This window comes from Phoenix dactylifera, chromosome 14, assembly GCF_051530095.1.
Source record: "Phoenix dactylifera cultivar Ajwa chromosome 14, Ajwa_hap1_PhDact_Kaust_v1.1, whole genome shotgun sequence".
In the NCBI taxonomy this organism is placed as follows: Eukaryota; Viridiplantae; Streptophyta; class Magnoliopsida; order Arecales; family Arecaceae; genus Phoenix; species Phoenix dactylifera.
In genome coordinates, this window is record NC_143203.1 from 14,007,782 (window position 1) to 14,023,436 (window position 15,655).

A 15,655-nucleotide genomic window follows, 5' to 3' on the forward strand; every position below is an offset into this window, starting at 1 on the left:
GGCATCGAAAGAAGCCATCGAGGTAGAGAAGGAGGTGGATAGGCATCAAGGGCATGGGAGGAGGCTTCAATCAATTCAATCTCTCAAATCATAATTTTCCTTCTAAAGGAAATTCATATCAACTAAGAACCGGCTAATTAGGCACTTGGAGTTCATTGAATGAATTACCAATCTAACTATAGTTTCTAATTGTTTTTCTTGAACAACATAATTTATAGAGCAATCTAGTTGTTCCTCCAAATCTGGTCGATATCTGCTCCACTTGGTGCAAGTGGAAACTCTCTTCCATCCTGCGATGCATTATTCTCATGCTTGTAGTAGCTATTTTATGGTCATGTTGGTTGGAATGGAGCTCTACATTCTTCCTCTACAATGTTCAGCAATTAGGTGGATAGGAAAGTTGTGAAGCTCTTCTCTGACTGTTCGACCTCATTCAAGGATCATGAACTTTTGAACTTTGCAATGGTTGTGAAGAAACTTGTCACGCCCCCGACCTAAGATTGTGAGTCAGGGATCGCAGCAGCCGCCGCATACTCATAAAAAACTCTCTCCACAAGCATGCAAGGTATCTCAATTGATATTATATACAACCAGCAGAATAAATTTAAATAATTAACATTCAAATTCTAATTTAAATGACAAAATTAAAAGTCTTACAATAAATAATATTCCAAAATTTTACATCAAATCAAAAATAAAATCTAGTGTAAATAAAGATTGTCAAAATCTTATCTCTAGTCGCTCTCCCATGATAAATTCCGGAGTCAAGCTAATTGTTCAAATCTTTAAAAATATAAAATAATCTATAATGAGCTAGACAGCTCGATAAGTAATGAATACCTTAACTTGAAAATTTATGTAAAAACGTATGTGACAATAGTAAAACAAGAATTATCACAAATCAGTGTAAAGACATAAGCAATTCCATTTCAAAAACAAATCCATTAAGATCCATTTCTTTCAAAATTCATATACACAATTATAAATCCGATTCGAAACAACTCATATTCAACTCAAGAGCCTTTAACTATGGCTATACTTATACTTGCTCTTGATTGATGGAGGGTTGCAATCTTGTAGGCTGGAGAACATTGTGATGGATGGACAAAATGGTAAGACCCAAAAGTCATTTGTGTTCACTCCCATGTCTATCGATGTTGGCACAAGTTACTCCAAGAAAGAGGCCTCAATGCAGGCTTAGAATGGGAATCTAAATCCTCAGTCCTCCGACCAATAGCCTCCATTTGGCTTTTGGTTGGTGGGCATTAGAACTAGATTGTTGAGGCCCCTCCATTTAGGGGAAAGGGGAAAAGTTGTAGAACCTGGCCTTGCTTAGGGCACGAGCATTTTCCTATCCCAAACATCCTCCCTAGAGTTCCCCTTGGACTCTGAAGGCTAGCAAAATCGGCCAAGTTTTTTAGGCATTGGATGTTGGATTATCTAATCTCCATTGTTGGCGCATGGTCTAGTAGTGATGAAAGGGCGGGTGTGTTGATCGGATCAGATTTAGGTCAAGCTTGGGCTTGCTACTGGGTCAGACATAGAAGGAATCGGGAGAGCCCACAATATTTATGGGCCTTCGCCATGTGGACATCCATATGGAGCAAGCCCAATTTTTCTCGGTCCCTAGCCCTAGCTTGTTTAGGCTAAATGAAACAGATCTCCTAGTCCACAAAGTTGGGGCATGCTCCTCCCAAATCCTAGATACATGATTGGACCCAAGTCGTGGAGCCCATCAGGCCTGGCCTATCTTCTCTTGAGTCTGCTTTTGGAAAAACCTCGGCCACTCAGCCTAGCTCAACTCTAAGGAAGAGGCTCTGCCCCCCCGAGGAAGAGCTCCGAGAGTCACATAAGGATACAAAGTTCACACTACATGCACTACATCACTGAGATCCATATCTAATATTTGTAACCATAGAAGGATCTTTTGTCAATAAATGACATGAAGACTGCTATGACTCGATGTTAGTGGTTTTGCTGGACCTGATTTAAGATGTTGTTCACTTAGGACTATGTGGCCATATGAAGTGAACTTAGTCCGAGAGTCATTTTCAAGCTATATATGTAATAGTCTAGCCCTCGGGCTTGTGGGACAGCCCAAAGAGGCCAGGCCTAAGCTCGGGCATGCCCTGTTGCACATGAAGGAGGAGAAGACTCCCGATCAGAGTCTTCTTCCTCCTCTGATAACGCCGGACTCTGAGAATCCTGAGGCAATCCCAACACTGGCCAGACTCGAGATTCAATCTATTTAAGACTCCTTCCTTCCACTTTGATTGTCATCAATGAAAATCCGAGATATCACTGCCGATTTCCAAGTTCTTCTTGCAGATTTTCTTCATCGATTTGACACCAGAAAGGCCACCGAAACCTCACTTGCCTTCTTCTCTTTTTTTTTCTAGTTTTAGAGTTGTTGCCACGCTAATTTGCACTGAAAAAATCACTAAAATTTGATCCGACATAGGGGTGCCCTATGTCGGCATCCTTCTTCCACGTTCACCACCACCGGCTGCTTATTCGAGCTGGACTTCGCCATTTCTTGGGATTAACGATTTTGCATGGCCGTCGGTCAAAAAAGAATCCACCACGATCTATGCCGAGTTGTTCGCCCCTTGCTCTTCTTGATCTTCTTCTACCCTTCTTTGCGCCATCCGACCACTGTCGCCGACGGTGCCGCGACCGAAGGGCCGCCCGTGGCTATCATCGTCAAGGCTGGGCCGACTAAGTGGCCTATTTTAAGAAGATACAAGAGAGTCTTCTCTCTTCTTTCTCTCTCCTCTCTTCTCTCTCTCCTCTCTCTCTTAATTTCTCTTCATTATAGACTAGGGTTGACCCTAGTTAAGGGCTCTAAACTAGTGTCGCTGCGACCATCCGTCAAGCTAGCCTTAACCTGAATATTGCTGAGCATCGTTCGACTCTATTACCATGAATCCCTATTGTGTTTTATGAACCACGGTTTGATTGTCTTTTCATGATTTGACTAGTTGGACTGGCCAGAGCAGATTGACCCAGATCGTCGGACGCTGCATCTAGTCGACCCTATTCATCCAAATTGTTAACCACCATTGGACCTCTAATTGATAACCCTTGATTTATTCTATTGATTTGATATATGATTCTTGATCAAATGAATTGGATTATATTGCACTGACCGATTCAAATAATTGGGCGTTGTTATCTAGTTGGTCTTGTATATCTTTTTATACGATTCTATTTTCATGGTCAGCCTTGGTTTTGTATGAGGCTATAGTCATCCAAGCAGAAAGAAGCCCGACGAGATCTTATACTCTAGTTTCTCTCTTTTTCTATTTTTTTTCTCTTGGTATTTTCTCTCTCTAGCTTGATCCGAAAAAATTTTGGTTAAAGGGACTCAAAGGGTAGTCTTAGATTACTACATGATGGTGGAACCTTTAGTGGATCAGTAGGAAATTCTGGGTTGTCGGATATCTTGAATAATTTTTGATGTTGATTTGGTTCTGTAGGATAACAATCTTTTGGGCAAGAAGATATTGAGTAGGATTTTGCGCACTCCGATTTGTAGATTGTGGTAGTCTGTCTGGGTTGTCAGCAAAGAGGTAAGAATTCTTGTATACTGATCTGCATGATATAGATATTTTTGTACCTATATATATTTCATGCTAATGATCCAGATAAGTAAGAAGCAAGAATGATTTTATGATCGTTTTGGTATTAAATTGTATTTTGATCATATTTACTTATGATTGATAGTATGATGGGTGTATATATGTACATAATTTATACTTAAATAATAGGCTAATGGATATGGTGCTTTGGACTAACCACGTAATATTGATTGCCCGGTTATGGATGAAAAACATGATCGTGGTTAGTCTAAAGCCAGAAATAAAGTTAAAAAAATTGATGGATGGATGTGAACTTGATTAAATGAATAAAGACTTTGGGCTCATCTCGTTATCATTGGTTGCCCTACCACAGGCTGAAAATATGATACTACTATTTATGCCATGACAGGCTAGAAATGTAAAGCAATTGTTTGTTCCATCACAGGCTATAAATGTGAAACTACTGGTTGCCCCATCAAAAGCTGAAAATGTGATATTATTGGTTGCCCTGTTACAGGCTGAAAACGTGATACTATTGGTTGCCCTGTCATGGGATGGAAACATGATCAGAATTTGGCCCAAAGTAAAAAAGATAATTTATTCAGATAAAGTTAAAAAGGAATGGAACAATGTATTAAGTAAAGAAAAAAAACATCTGTATAAGCATTGTTAACAGACGCAATTACATGTACAATTTAAATATATATTAGACGGCAATCAGAATATTAAGCACATAGAGCAAGTTTAAATATTAAACACAAATTAGAGCTAAAAACAGAATATTAAGGCATCAAGCAAAATCACCAGCATGGATGTATGCCGGCTGAGATCCGCAGCAGAGAAGGGCAGTCAGCCGGAGGAGGGCGGTCGACCGGATCAGTAAATGGCTTCGACAAAAGGAGGAGAAGGAGGAGGAAGAAGGGCAGGAGGAGGAAGAAGGGCAGGAGGAGATGGGGAGGAGAAGAAGGCGATACATCTGCAGGGAAGCTTTGCGGTGGGTATGGGCAGCGGAAGGAGGAGGAAGAGGGAGAGGAGGAGAAGTAGACCGGCCAGAAGGAGGAGAAGGAGGAGGAAGAGGGGGTGGAGGAGAAGGAGGCCATCTAAGAGAGGGAAAATGAGATGGGGACCAGGGCGGCGAGGAGGAGGCGAAGGCAGAGTTATTTGGGCTGAGAAGGGTCAATGGAAGGGGTGATCTATTTGGGGATAAAACTGGCTTCTGATGATAAATAGAAGTGTCGTTCTAAGATTGGCTTTCGACGATGCTTTTAAACATTGTTGGAAGCCAATATTAGGAAGACGCTTCAAAGTGTCGTGGTTTCGACTTGGCTTCCGAAGACGCTTTTAAGCATCATCAGAATTCAATATTAGTAGGTTCGTTTCGCACAGTGCTAATAAGCGTCGTCTTAGTGTAATTCCTGCCTCGACGCCACTAAAAAGTGTCGGCAAATTTTTGCAGGGTGACTAAATTGCTGACGCTTCTTTTTAGAATCGGCACATGAGAGTCGGAATATACTATTTTTCCTGTAGTGTTGTTATTCCATTCCAGCTCTGCTTGTTCTTCCTCCAAGAGTTGTATTTCTCGACGGGTGTTGGTTTGTTCAGCTTTAAGGAATAATTTCTTTAGCAACGACTGAACTTTAGATCAAAGCAATTTTTTAAATTGTTAATATATAGAAAACTCCTTACTCTTTGGATTCAGAAGAAGGGCCAATGAATAAAATTTCCTCTTGACTCTAAATAAAAAGGCATCATAAATCCGATTAAGTGCTGTTGAACGGTATTTCATGGGTTTAATATGTAGGTGGATAGGGCGGTATAAAAAGGTCTGAAATGAGATAGATGTAAAGGCAAAATGGAATGGTTTCAGGGAAATAAAGAATATCTAATACTTTGAAATCTATTTCAATAGAGATTATTCACTCTTTTATAGTGTTTAATACACACACACACACACACACACACACACACATATATATATATATATATATATATATATCATGTGCATGAGTGCGTAATTTTAGATTCTTTATTCTTGCTATCCTTTTCATCAGAATTTTTTAAAAATCTTCAGTTTTTTTTAATTTATGAGTCTTTGTTTTTAATGGAGATATTCCAAAACTCAGAATTTTTGGCCTTTGTGTCGGAAAATAAAAAATCGTGAAGTATATGAGGACCCAACATGGCTCCGCCTCTAGTGAACGGTTTGTGGTTCTGGGGTCTGCCAGAGGTGGGTATATATTTATATATATTATTAAGTAAACAATGTTGATCGTACATTTTTTTGACCATGTGCTCTAACACCAAGACTATCAAACCTTTTGATCTCTATGACTGGATACACACAATAGACTGCGGCCTGCAGAGCAAGTAGTTTGTGTGAAACCTTCATACCAAACCCAGGGCCGGCTCGGGCCTTAGGCGACTGAGGCGGTCGCCTAAGGCCCCCAACCTGGGGAAGGCCCCCATCCCACTGCACTTTTTTTTTTTATTTAATGCATAGCAGCATAGGCTGATAGCCTGATAGGCCGCTACAGTGCATAGGCTACCGCCTACCAGTACCAGGTAATCAGGCTACGCCGCTACAGTGCATCCTCTTCGCCCTTCGGCGTCTCCTCGACGACAGGCTGGCTGGGCTGGGCAACGGCTACGGCAGTTGACAAATGACAAGCAACGGGAATTTTCTCCCCCCTTCTCAGTTCTCTGCTGCCGGTGCTTTCTTTTTTATTAGTTCAACCTTCTCCCAAATCCCAATCTCCCGTTCTCTGGTTCTCGGCAGACTCGGAAGCTCGGTTCTCAGTGCTCCGAAGTCCTCTCCAGGCTCCACCGCAGCACGCCAACACCGCTCCATCTTTCCTCGCCGACGCCGTCCTCGGCTCCTCCGACTCCGACCTCCGAGCCTCCATCTCTCCACGACTCCACCGTCCTCGCCCCTCGGTGACTCGGTCCTCCTCCTCCAGCTCCAAGAAGGCAGAACCCGGCGAGTGGCGAGCCGCCGGCCGGATCTCCTCTCTTGCTCTTGTTGGACCGCCGGCCGGATCTCTTCTCCTGGCCGACGTCGCCGTCCTCGGCTCCCTCGTCCTCCAACCAACGGGCTCCGGCCGATGGAAGACCCGGCGAGTGGCGAGTTGTCGGCCGGATCTCCTCTGAGAGGAGTCCTCTCCAGCTCTCCACGCCGTCCTCGGCTCCTCCGACCTCCGGGCTTCGCCGCTCCGGCCTCCTCGGCACTCGGCAGCTCGGCTCCGCAGCCTCCGCTCCTCTGGTCCACCGTCCTCCGTGAGCATCCCACATTCCCAAATCCCACTTAATCTGAACTCTGATCCCAGCCTCCCACTCTCCCAGGCAGTGGTGACCGGTGAGACATTTCTATTGATTTTTATTTAGTCAAGACTCAAGACTGTCAAGTTAGATGATTATCCTCTGTTAGCTTCTAAGCTAGTTTACTAATTAATCTTTTAAAATATTTTTATACTTATTAAAAAAAATTTATTATTTAAATAATAATAAAAAAGGCCTCTTTTAATGAGTTCGCCTTGGGCCCCCAAATGTATTGAGCCGCCCCTGACCTAACCTCATGGACTTTTCTACTGCGTTATTAGAGCATGACTAGTTCCATCTCCTGGTCTATCTATACCGATCCTCTCCACGCCTTCTTATGCCGCCAAATACCCTCATTTCCTCTAAAGATTTAATTTCGTATAGGAAAGAGATGGTTTGCCATATCCTCCTCTTTGCTCTCCTTGACCTGGCTTCCTCTCGTGTGATGGCCTCCGATCCCAGCCAACTTCAAGACTTCTGCGTTGCTGACCTCAAGTCCCCTAGTAATTACTCTTCACTCTTATCTTTTACTGGTTTCAACATAATGGTTTACGAGTTACCCTTTGTTGCTTAGCTTCTTCCTTCGGATGCCGTCCTTGTGAATGGTTTTGTTTGCAAGCCACCAATGCACGTGACAGCGGACGACTTCTTCTTCTCCGGCCTCGATATGCCTGACAACACGTCGAACCAGCTTGGGTCTAAGATGACGCTGGTGAATGTGAACCAAATTGCAGGGCTCAACACCCTCGGCATCTCCTTGGCTCGAATAGACTATGCACCTTACGGTCTCAACCCACCACACACCCATCCCCAGGCCACCGAGATCCTTACAGTGTTAGAAGGCACGCTCTATGTCGGCTTTGTCACATCCAACACCAACAACGGCAACCTTCTCTTCACTAAGATGCTCAAGAAGGGTGATGTCTTTGTGTTTCCCGAAGGTCTAATCCATTTCCAATTCAACTACGGTCCAACACCTGCCGTGGCCGTTGCAGCCTTAAGCAGCCAGAACCCTGGAGTGATCACTATAGCCAATGCAGTCTTTGGATCAAACCCACCCATCTCTGATGCGGTTTTGGCCAAGGCCTTCCAAGTGGGCAAGGATACGATCAAGTATCTCCAGGCTCAGTTCTGGGTGGCTAACAACTAGTGAAGAAGGCCACAAACGGCGTAGTGCAAGTGTCAGCACATATGGTTCATCTTGTGAATTGCTTCCACAAAGCCATTGTTTGGCATATGGTTAAATAGGTGTCTGTTTAGTCGACCAATAAGAACACCCGCTGGTTTAGAGGTGTTCATTTGTTTGGTGTACGTGCATCGTATTCTATATAATTTAACTTCATAAGGCCCTATCGAAAGTGCAGAGCCCAGACCTGTTATCTTGAAAAGATCACCCATCTTTCAAGCCTGCCAATGCATCATTGTTCTCTCTTGCTCTGTTTGCTCGCTGGCAAGTTTGCTAGGTTCTTGCACCAACCTTCAATGGTAGCTGCTTCCAACAGACCCCAGAGGGCCATTTTTACTTCTGCAATATGTCCTAGAAAGTTGTCAACTCGGTTGCATCTCGAAGTGTTTAATCCAGCTTGAGGTGATAGCTTAATGATCGAGGATTGAACAAGGGAGTTGCTGGATGCTGGTTTACTTTGACTTGGCAGTCTGTTTTGTCGACTGTATCTTTATGCTGGACAATTGGAACAACACTAGTATCTATTTTCTAACCATTACTGGGAGTGATCCTGTGTCATTGTCTTCTAATGGAAGCAGGTTGTTTGCTTCTTTCCTAGCCTTTCTCCAAATTAAGTACTATATAAATTAATGTACCATAATTCAGGACACTATCTGTTGTCCCAGTTATTTGAACTCCAAGATCGAGCTTGATTTTGTTGTCCCAGTTATCACATAGCATCATCTAATTTAACCTTTTATCTATTTTATAATACGAATAAATTAGATAAAGCTATTAGAAAAGTATTTTGCCAATTTTTTTTTTATGGGCCACCCATCAACAAATTTGATAGGTAAAACTCTGTTTTAATTTGTAGTGAAAGATTCTAGTTTACAAGAAAGTCTCTCTTTTTCCTCTTTTTTTTTTGATGATAAGAGAGGTAATAACCACCCTGCCTTTATTAAGGAATTGAAAAAGTAGATATACTAGATGATGCTCCTGCTGCTACACCTAAGAGGGAGGAGTACCAAAGAGTAGAGATATACAACTTCAGAAAAACCAAAATAGAGTAGGTATTACAAGCTTTCACCAACTAAAGGAACAGAACCATCTTAACTTATAAAAGGAATAGGGTAAAGAAATCAAGGGTTGAAAACTGGTCTGCACTAGTTGAAGGCTGAAAGTATCATCATTTGAAAGCATAGATGACTAAGAGTCCGAAAACAAAGATGACCGACAATCCAGTGGTTTAGAAGCAAGTCAATCCAACTGATCCCGGAGTTATGACCTATGCACCTTTGGACTCCAAAAATATCCGTAAAAACTAATATATATATTTTAGATGAGCTTTTGCTAAAGAAATCTTAAACTTTGAAATTTGTAATTTTTTTCCTTGATTTCCTTAAATATGAAAGTAAAATATAAATGTGTTGAAGGTTAAAAGAATTATTAGGCCTTTAGAACCACATCTCTAAAATCTTTATCTGACACAGGAAATTAATGGATGACTACAGCACTATGGGCAGCATACCTATTATATGTTCAAATATGTTAGGTCCATTCTAACAAGTAACTATTGATGCTATTTCATGAGAATGATTTGTCTGGGAATGCTTTATTCATCTTAAGAGGGAAATAGAACTAGCATGTCAACAATCCTTCCAACATATTTGGAACCTTACTCATCGAGAGCCTATCTATCGGCTTAGTTTGGATGCACCATAAATCAACTAGAATGATTTTTTGGCGATCTCTTCTTCCACTTTGGTCATGGCCCCAAAAGGTTTCAAAATTTCATCCATGTTGAGATGCTTGTAAATCCAATGTGGGAAGTGGATCTCACTAATGTTGTCTGCTTGAACTTCAACATTTCTTCTTTCTCCAACCATTTCAAGCACAATCATCTCATAGCTATAAACAATGGATTTGCTTGAGATGCCTCTAAAATTCCTTGAGAAGACCTCAAGGGCAATTAATGTACCCTACAGTCTCTCAAGATTTGACCATTGATCTGATGTTATCAGCCGAGCAGCACAATTTTAGCAAGCCGAAAGTAGGATATTTTTGGATGAAAATCTTCATCTAGTAGTTTGTTATGTGGTTTAATAGCAAAATGTAGAATTCCGATGTTGCGCCATGGTGGAGATACTCTAAGCCCCATGCGTTGCCAATTGCAATCTCCAATAGCTCCACCTGTTACGGGGGAACTTAGCCACCATGCCCCACGTGACCGGCACGCGCGCCCAGGAAGACTACGGCTGCCCCTTAATCCAGCAATCCGACCTCGGGTCGGATATCTTCGGCTCCGCAGCCCGACCCCGAGTCGGCTGCCCCTTGATCCAGCAATCCGACCTCGGGTCGGATATCTTCGGCTCCGCAGCCCGACCCCGAGTCGGCTGCCCCTTGATCCAGCAATCCGACCTCGGGTCGGATATCTTCGGCTCCGCAGCCCGACCCCGAGTCGGCTGCCCCTTGATCCAGCAATCCGACCCCGAGTCGGCAATCTCTCGACAACAACAGACTGTTCCTCTGAGGCACGCCGCGGCCCCCTGCTCCATTACTCCCTGCAACGGCCGTATCCGGCGCTGCCCCACGATCCTCTGTAACAGCCGTACAAAGCGGAGCTCCACTATGCCCTGCCTTGGCTGTACCCAGCGCTGCCCCACGACGCCCTGTAACGGCCATGTCAGTGGCAGCCCCATCGTGCCACACGATGACGAATCCCCGGAAAAACCCCCCAGCCTGATATATATGAGGCTGGGGGGGAAGGGGGAGGGTAAGATATATCTTCCAGAGTATCATCTCACCTGCTACCTTCTCCTTCTCCTTCTCCTTCAATCTCCTCTGACTTGATCGTCGGAGGGCCCCCACTACCCCGGTGGTGGTGCGAGGCTTGCTTGCAGGTTTCACGGCGGAGGGCGGAGCGCAACCAAAGCAACTCAAAGGGAACCCCGTTCACACCGCTGTGCCAATCGTTCTCGGTTTGGACCACCAGCAACAGTTGGCGCTAGAGGAAGGGACGGATCTCAGAGCGATCGTAATGGCACGGCGAGGTGGTCGTGGAGCTTCCAATGCTTCTGGTCGCGGGGCCACTCGCGCCTCCGGCCGGGAGGCCGCTGCATCTCCAACACACTCTCAGCAACACTCCACCACCCCACCGCCCACTCAGACGGTCGAAGCCGCCCAGTTCGACCAGCTAGCCCAGCAGGTTCGCACCCTCGCGGAGGCGGTGCAGAATCTGCAGGGTGCGATGTCCCGGGCGCCGCAGCGGGCTCAGGAGCCACTGCTCCCTGAGCGCTCGCCTGTCCTCCTCAACCCGCGCTCCTTCCTCTCCCATGGGGAGGAGCGCCGGCGCGAGGAGGATTCTCGAGCACGGTCTATTCTGCCGGGACCTTCCCATCGGAGCTGCGAGGGGTACGAGAGGCGGGCCCAGGCGCGTTCCCAGACCCCCCAGTCCTCGAGGAACCCGCGCTCCAGTCGGTCCCCCACTCGCCGCTCCTTGTCTCCCACCCACCGGTCGCGCTCCCTGGACCGGCGGGTGGACGATCTCCACCGACAACTCCAGGTCCTGAAGGGCCATTCCAAAGATCCCTTCGCCGACTTAGAGATCTCCTCCCAGCCGGCGCTTGCCTCGAGGATCCTGCGGACCCCGAATCCCCCGGGGTTCAAAATGCCGGCGATCGAGCCCTATGACGGGGCGGCAGACCCGCGGGATCACGTCGAGAGTTTCAGGACCCTTATGCTCCTCCACGGAGCATCAGATCCCCTTCTCTGCAAGGCCTTCCCGGCAACCCTCCGTGGCCCGGCGAGGGCGTGGTTCGCCGGGCTGGAGGCTGACTCAATCCGGTCTTTCGACCAGTTCACTCGCCTCTTCATCACTCATTTCGCCGTCAGTAGCCGGCGGCGACTGGTCTCCGACTCCCTCTTTGACGTCCGGCAAAACGAGGGAGAAAGCCTGCGGGATTATCTTACCCGCTTCAACAGGGCTACGCTGGAGGTCCGAAACCTGAGTCAGGAGGTAGCTCTTTCAGCCCTGAAGCGTGGCTTCCGGAAGGGCAGGCTCACCTTCTCCCTGGACAAACGCCTGCCGCGGAGCTTCCCAGAGTTGTTGTCCCGGGCGAACCAGTATGCGGACGCCGAGGAGGCGGCCGCCCACCAGAGCAAGGAGGCTGCCGAGATCCCTCCAAAGCTTGGGAAGAAAAGGCGGAAAGAGGCATGCCAGAGGAGGAGCCCGACGCCCCAGCGTCGGCGCAGAAGCCCGTCGCCGGCGAAGAACCACGGCGCCTCACGCCCTCGTTCTCCGCCCCGACGTTTCAACCGGTACACCCCTCTCCTGACTCCCCGGGCCCAGATCCTTATGGAGATCAAGGGGCGGGAGGACCTCCCGGCCCCGAGACAGATACGAAGGATCCCTGGAAAGAGGCCCTCCCGGGCGTACTGTGAGTACCACCGAGACCACGGCCACGACACAGAGGACTGCTTCCAGCTTCGGGACGAGATCGAGGCTCTTATCCGTCGGGGGCGTCTCGGTCGATATGTGAGCGACCGACGTCCCCCCGCAGACCCGCGTCCGGCCGACCCGGCTCCTCCGGAGCCTCGGGAGCAGAATCGACCCGTTGTGGGCGTGATCCACACTATCACTGGGGGCTGCTCTCGGCCCGTGAGGAACGCAGGGGGCTCGACGGAAGCGTCAGGGACGGCCGTCGTAAAGAGGCAGAGGGTCGGCAATGTAATCACCTTTTCTGATGAGGATGTAAAGGGGGTTCAGACTCCCCACGATGACGCCATGGTGATCTCCCTCACTATGGCAAACTATGATGTAAGGCGTGTTCTTGTGGATAGTGGAAGCTCAGCTGATATTTTGTTTTACGAGGCCTTCCAAAAGATGAGCTTGTCCAGACAGTTGTTGCACAAAATGTCCACCCCCCTCGTAGGATTCACCGGTGACGCTGTCCCGGCGGAAGGTGTCGTTGAGCTGCCTGTGACTGCGGGCGTCGCACCCGCAGAAGCCACGGTGCGACTCGGGTTCTTGGTCGTCCGTGTTCCCTCGGCCTACAACGCTATCCTCGGGCGACCCGGGCTGAACGCCCTTCGCGCGGTGGTCTCCACGTACCACTTGCTCATGCGGTTCCCCACGGCGGTCGGGATCGGAGAGGTCCGAGGTGACCAACCGACCGCACGGCAATGTTTTCTAGCAACCCTCAAAGGGAAGAAGCCCGTGGAAGCCCTAAGCGTCGAGTCCCTTGATGCCAGAGACGAGGTGGCCTTGCGGCAGGGGGAGCCGGCCGAGGGTGTGGTCGAAGTCCCCCTCGAGGAAGGCCGCCCCGACCGGGCGGTCCGGGTCGGCGCCAATCTCGATCCGGGAGCTCGGGCCCGGTTGGTGGAATTCCTCCGAGCCAATACCGATGTATTTGCCTGGTCGGTGGCCGATGTACCTGGGATCGACCCGGAGGTCATTTCTCACGCCCTCAACGTCGACCCGACCCACCGACCAATAAAGCAGAAGAAGAGACACTGTGCCCCGGATCGGATCCGGGTGGTCGACCAGGAGGTAGACAAGCTCTTGGAGGCAGGATTCATAAGGGAGGTAAGCTACCCCGAGTGGCTGGCAAATGTTGTACTTGTCCGGAAGGCGAGCGGAAAGTGGAGGATGTGCGTCGACTATACCGACCTGAACAAGGCGTGCCCTAAGGATAGCTTTCCGCTTCCGCGAATAGACCAACTGGTCGACGCGACTTCCGGATATCAGCTGCTGTCTTTCATGGACGCCTTCTCCGGTTACAACCAGATAATGATGGCCCCACAGGACGAGGAGAAAACTGCCTTTATAACAGACCGGGGGCTGTACTGCTACAAGGTAATGCCCTTCGGTCTGAAGAATGCTGGCGCCACTTACCAGCGCCTCGTCAACAAAATCTTCAAAGAGCAAATCGGCCGGAACATGGAGGTGTACGTGGACGATATGCTGGTGAAGAGCCGCCACGCAGACCAGCACATCGCGGATTTGGAGGAGACTTTCACCACCTTGCGAAAGTTTCGCATAAAGCTGAACCCAGCGAAGTGCGCCTTCGGCGCTTCGGCCGGGAGGTTCCTCGGTTTCATTGTCAACCAGCGGGGTATCGAAGCCAACCCGGACAAAATCAAGGCCATCCAAGGTATGTCCCCTCCGACCAAAGTAAAGAAGGTTCAGGAGCTCGCTGGAAGGGTCGCCGCGCTTGGACGATTTGTGGCAAAATCGGCCGAACGCTGCCAACCATTCTTCAAGGTGTTAAAACGCCCGAAAGACTTTCTCTGGACGGCCGAATGTCAAGCAGCATTCGACCAGCTCAAGGAATACCTGGCGTCTCCTCCCCTACTGTCCAAGCCGCAAGAAGGGGAGATGCTCTACCTCTATCTGGCGGTCTCCCCAACCGCGGTCAGTGCGGTGCTGGTTCGGGAAGAGGCAAAGCTCCAGAAGCCCGTGTACTACATCAGCCGGGTCCTACGGGATGCCGAGACGCGGTATACGAAGGCTGAGAAGATCGCCTTCGCGCTGCTGACCGCGACCAGGAGACTCCGCCCCTATTTCCAGGCCCATTCTGTCACCCTCTTAACTGATCAACCACTACGACAGATCCTCAGCAACCCCGGGAATGCGGGACGGCTGGTGAAGTGGGCAATAGAACTCGGTGAGTTCGACATCCGCTACCAGCCTCGACCCGCCATCAAGGCCCAGGTGCTCGCGGATTTCCTCGCTGAGTGCACGGTGCAGGAGGCGGAACCTAGACTGCCGGAAACGCCCAGCCTCGACCTCCCGACCTGGACGCTTCACATCGATGGGTCGTCGAACCCCGAGGGTGGAGGAGCCGGGCTGGTCCTTACCAGTCCTGATGGAGTGATAGCCGAGTATGCCTTGAGATTGGGATTTTCAGTGACCAACAACGAGGCGGAGTACGAGGCCCTAGTCACGGGACTCAAACTCACCAGGGAGCTCGGCATCCGGCGTTTGAAGGTCTTCACCGACTCCCAGCTGGTGGTCGGGCAGGTCCGTGGGGAGTTCGAGGCCCGGAGCCCGACCATGCAGAACTACGTCCGGAAGGTGCAAGCACTCATTCCCGATCTCGGCAGTGTCGACATCCAGCAGGTCCCCAGAAGCAAAAATGCTAGGGCCGACAGGTTGTCCCGCTTGGTGAGCGCAGAGGCGCACAACTTGTCGAGGGCAGTCTACCTGGAGACCCTGGAGGCCCCGAGCATCGGCGAGGCTGGAGCGGTGATGGCGATTGATCCGGAGCCGTCTTGGATGGACCCGCTCGTCGTCTACCTCGCCGAAGGGATCCTCCCTGAAGACGAAGATCAAGCTCGGCGACTTGTCAAGATGTCCGCCCACTACGTACTCTATGAAGGGAGGCTGTATCGGACCTCGTTTACCGCCCCCCTCTTAAGGTGCCTCCGCCCCTCGGAGGCGGCCTACGTCCTCGGCGAAGTCCACGAGGGCGTTTGCGGATCGCACTTGGGGGCTAGGTCCTTGGCGCACAAGATCATGAGGCAAGGCTATTATTGGCCTACCTTGTTGGAGGACTCAAAGGATCATGTACGGAAATGAGACGCCTGCCAG

At 48.8% G+C, this 15,655-nt stretch overlaps 1 protein-coding gene across 1 annotated transcript; it reads left to right on the forward strand.

Annotated features, from left to right (window-relative positions):
• Positions 1-7,287: 7,287 nt before the first annotated feature.
• LOC103696865 (putative germin-like protein 2-1) lies at positions 7,288-8,046 on the forward strand. Its single transcript, XM_039129658.3, has 2 exons — positions 7,288-7,377; positions 7,471-8,046. Exons 1-2 carry the CDS (start codon positions 7,288-7,290, stop codon positions 8,044-8,046), a joined length of 666 nt encoding a protein of 221 aa, XP_038985586.3.
• The last annotated feature ends 7,609 nt before the right edge of the window (positions 8,047-15,655 follow it).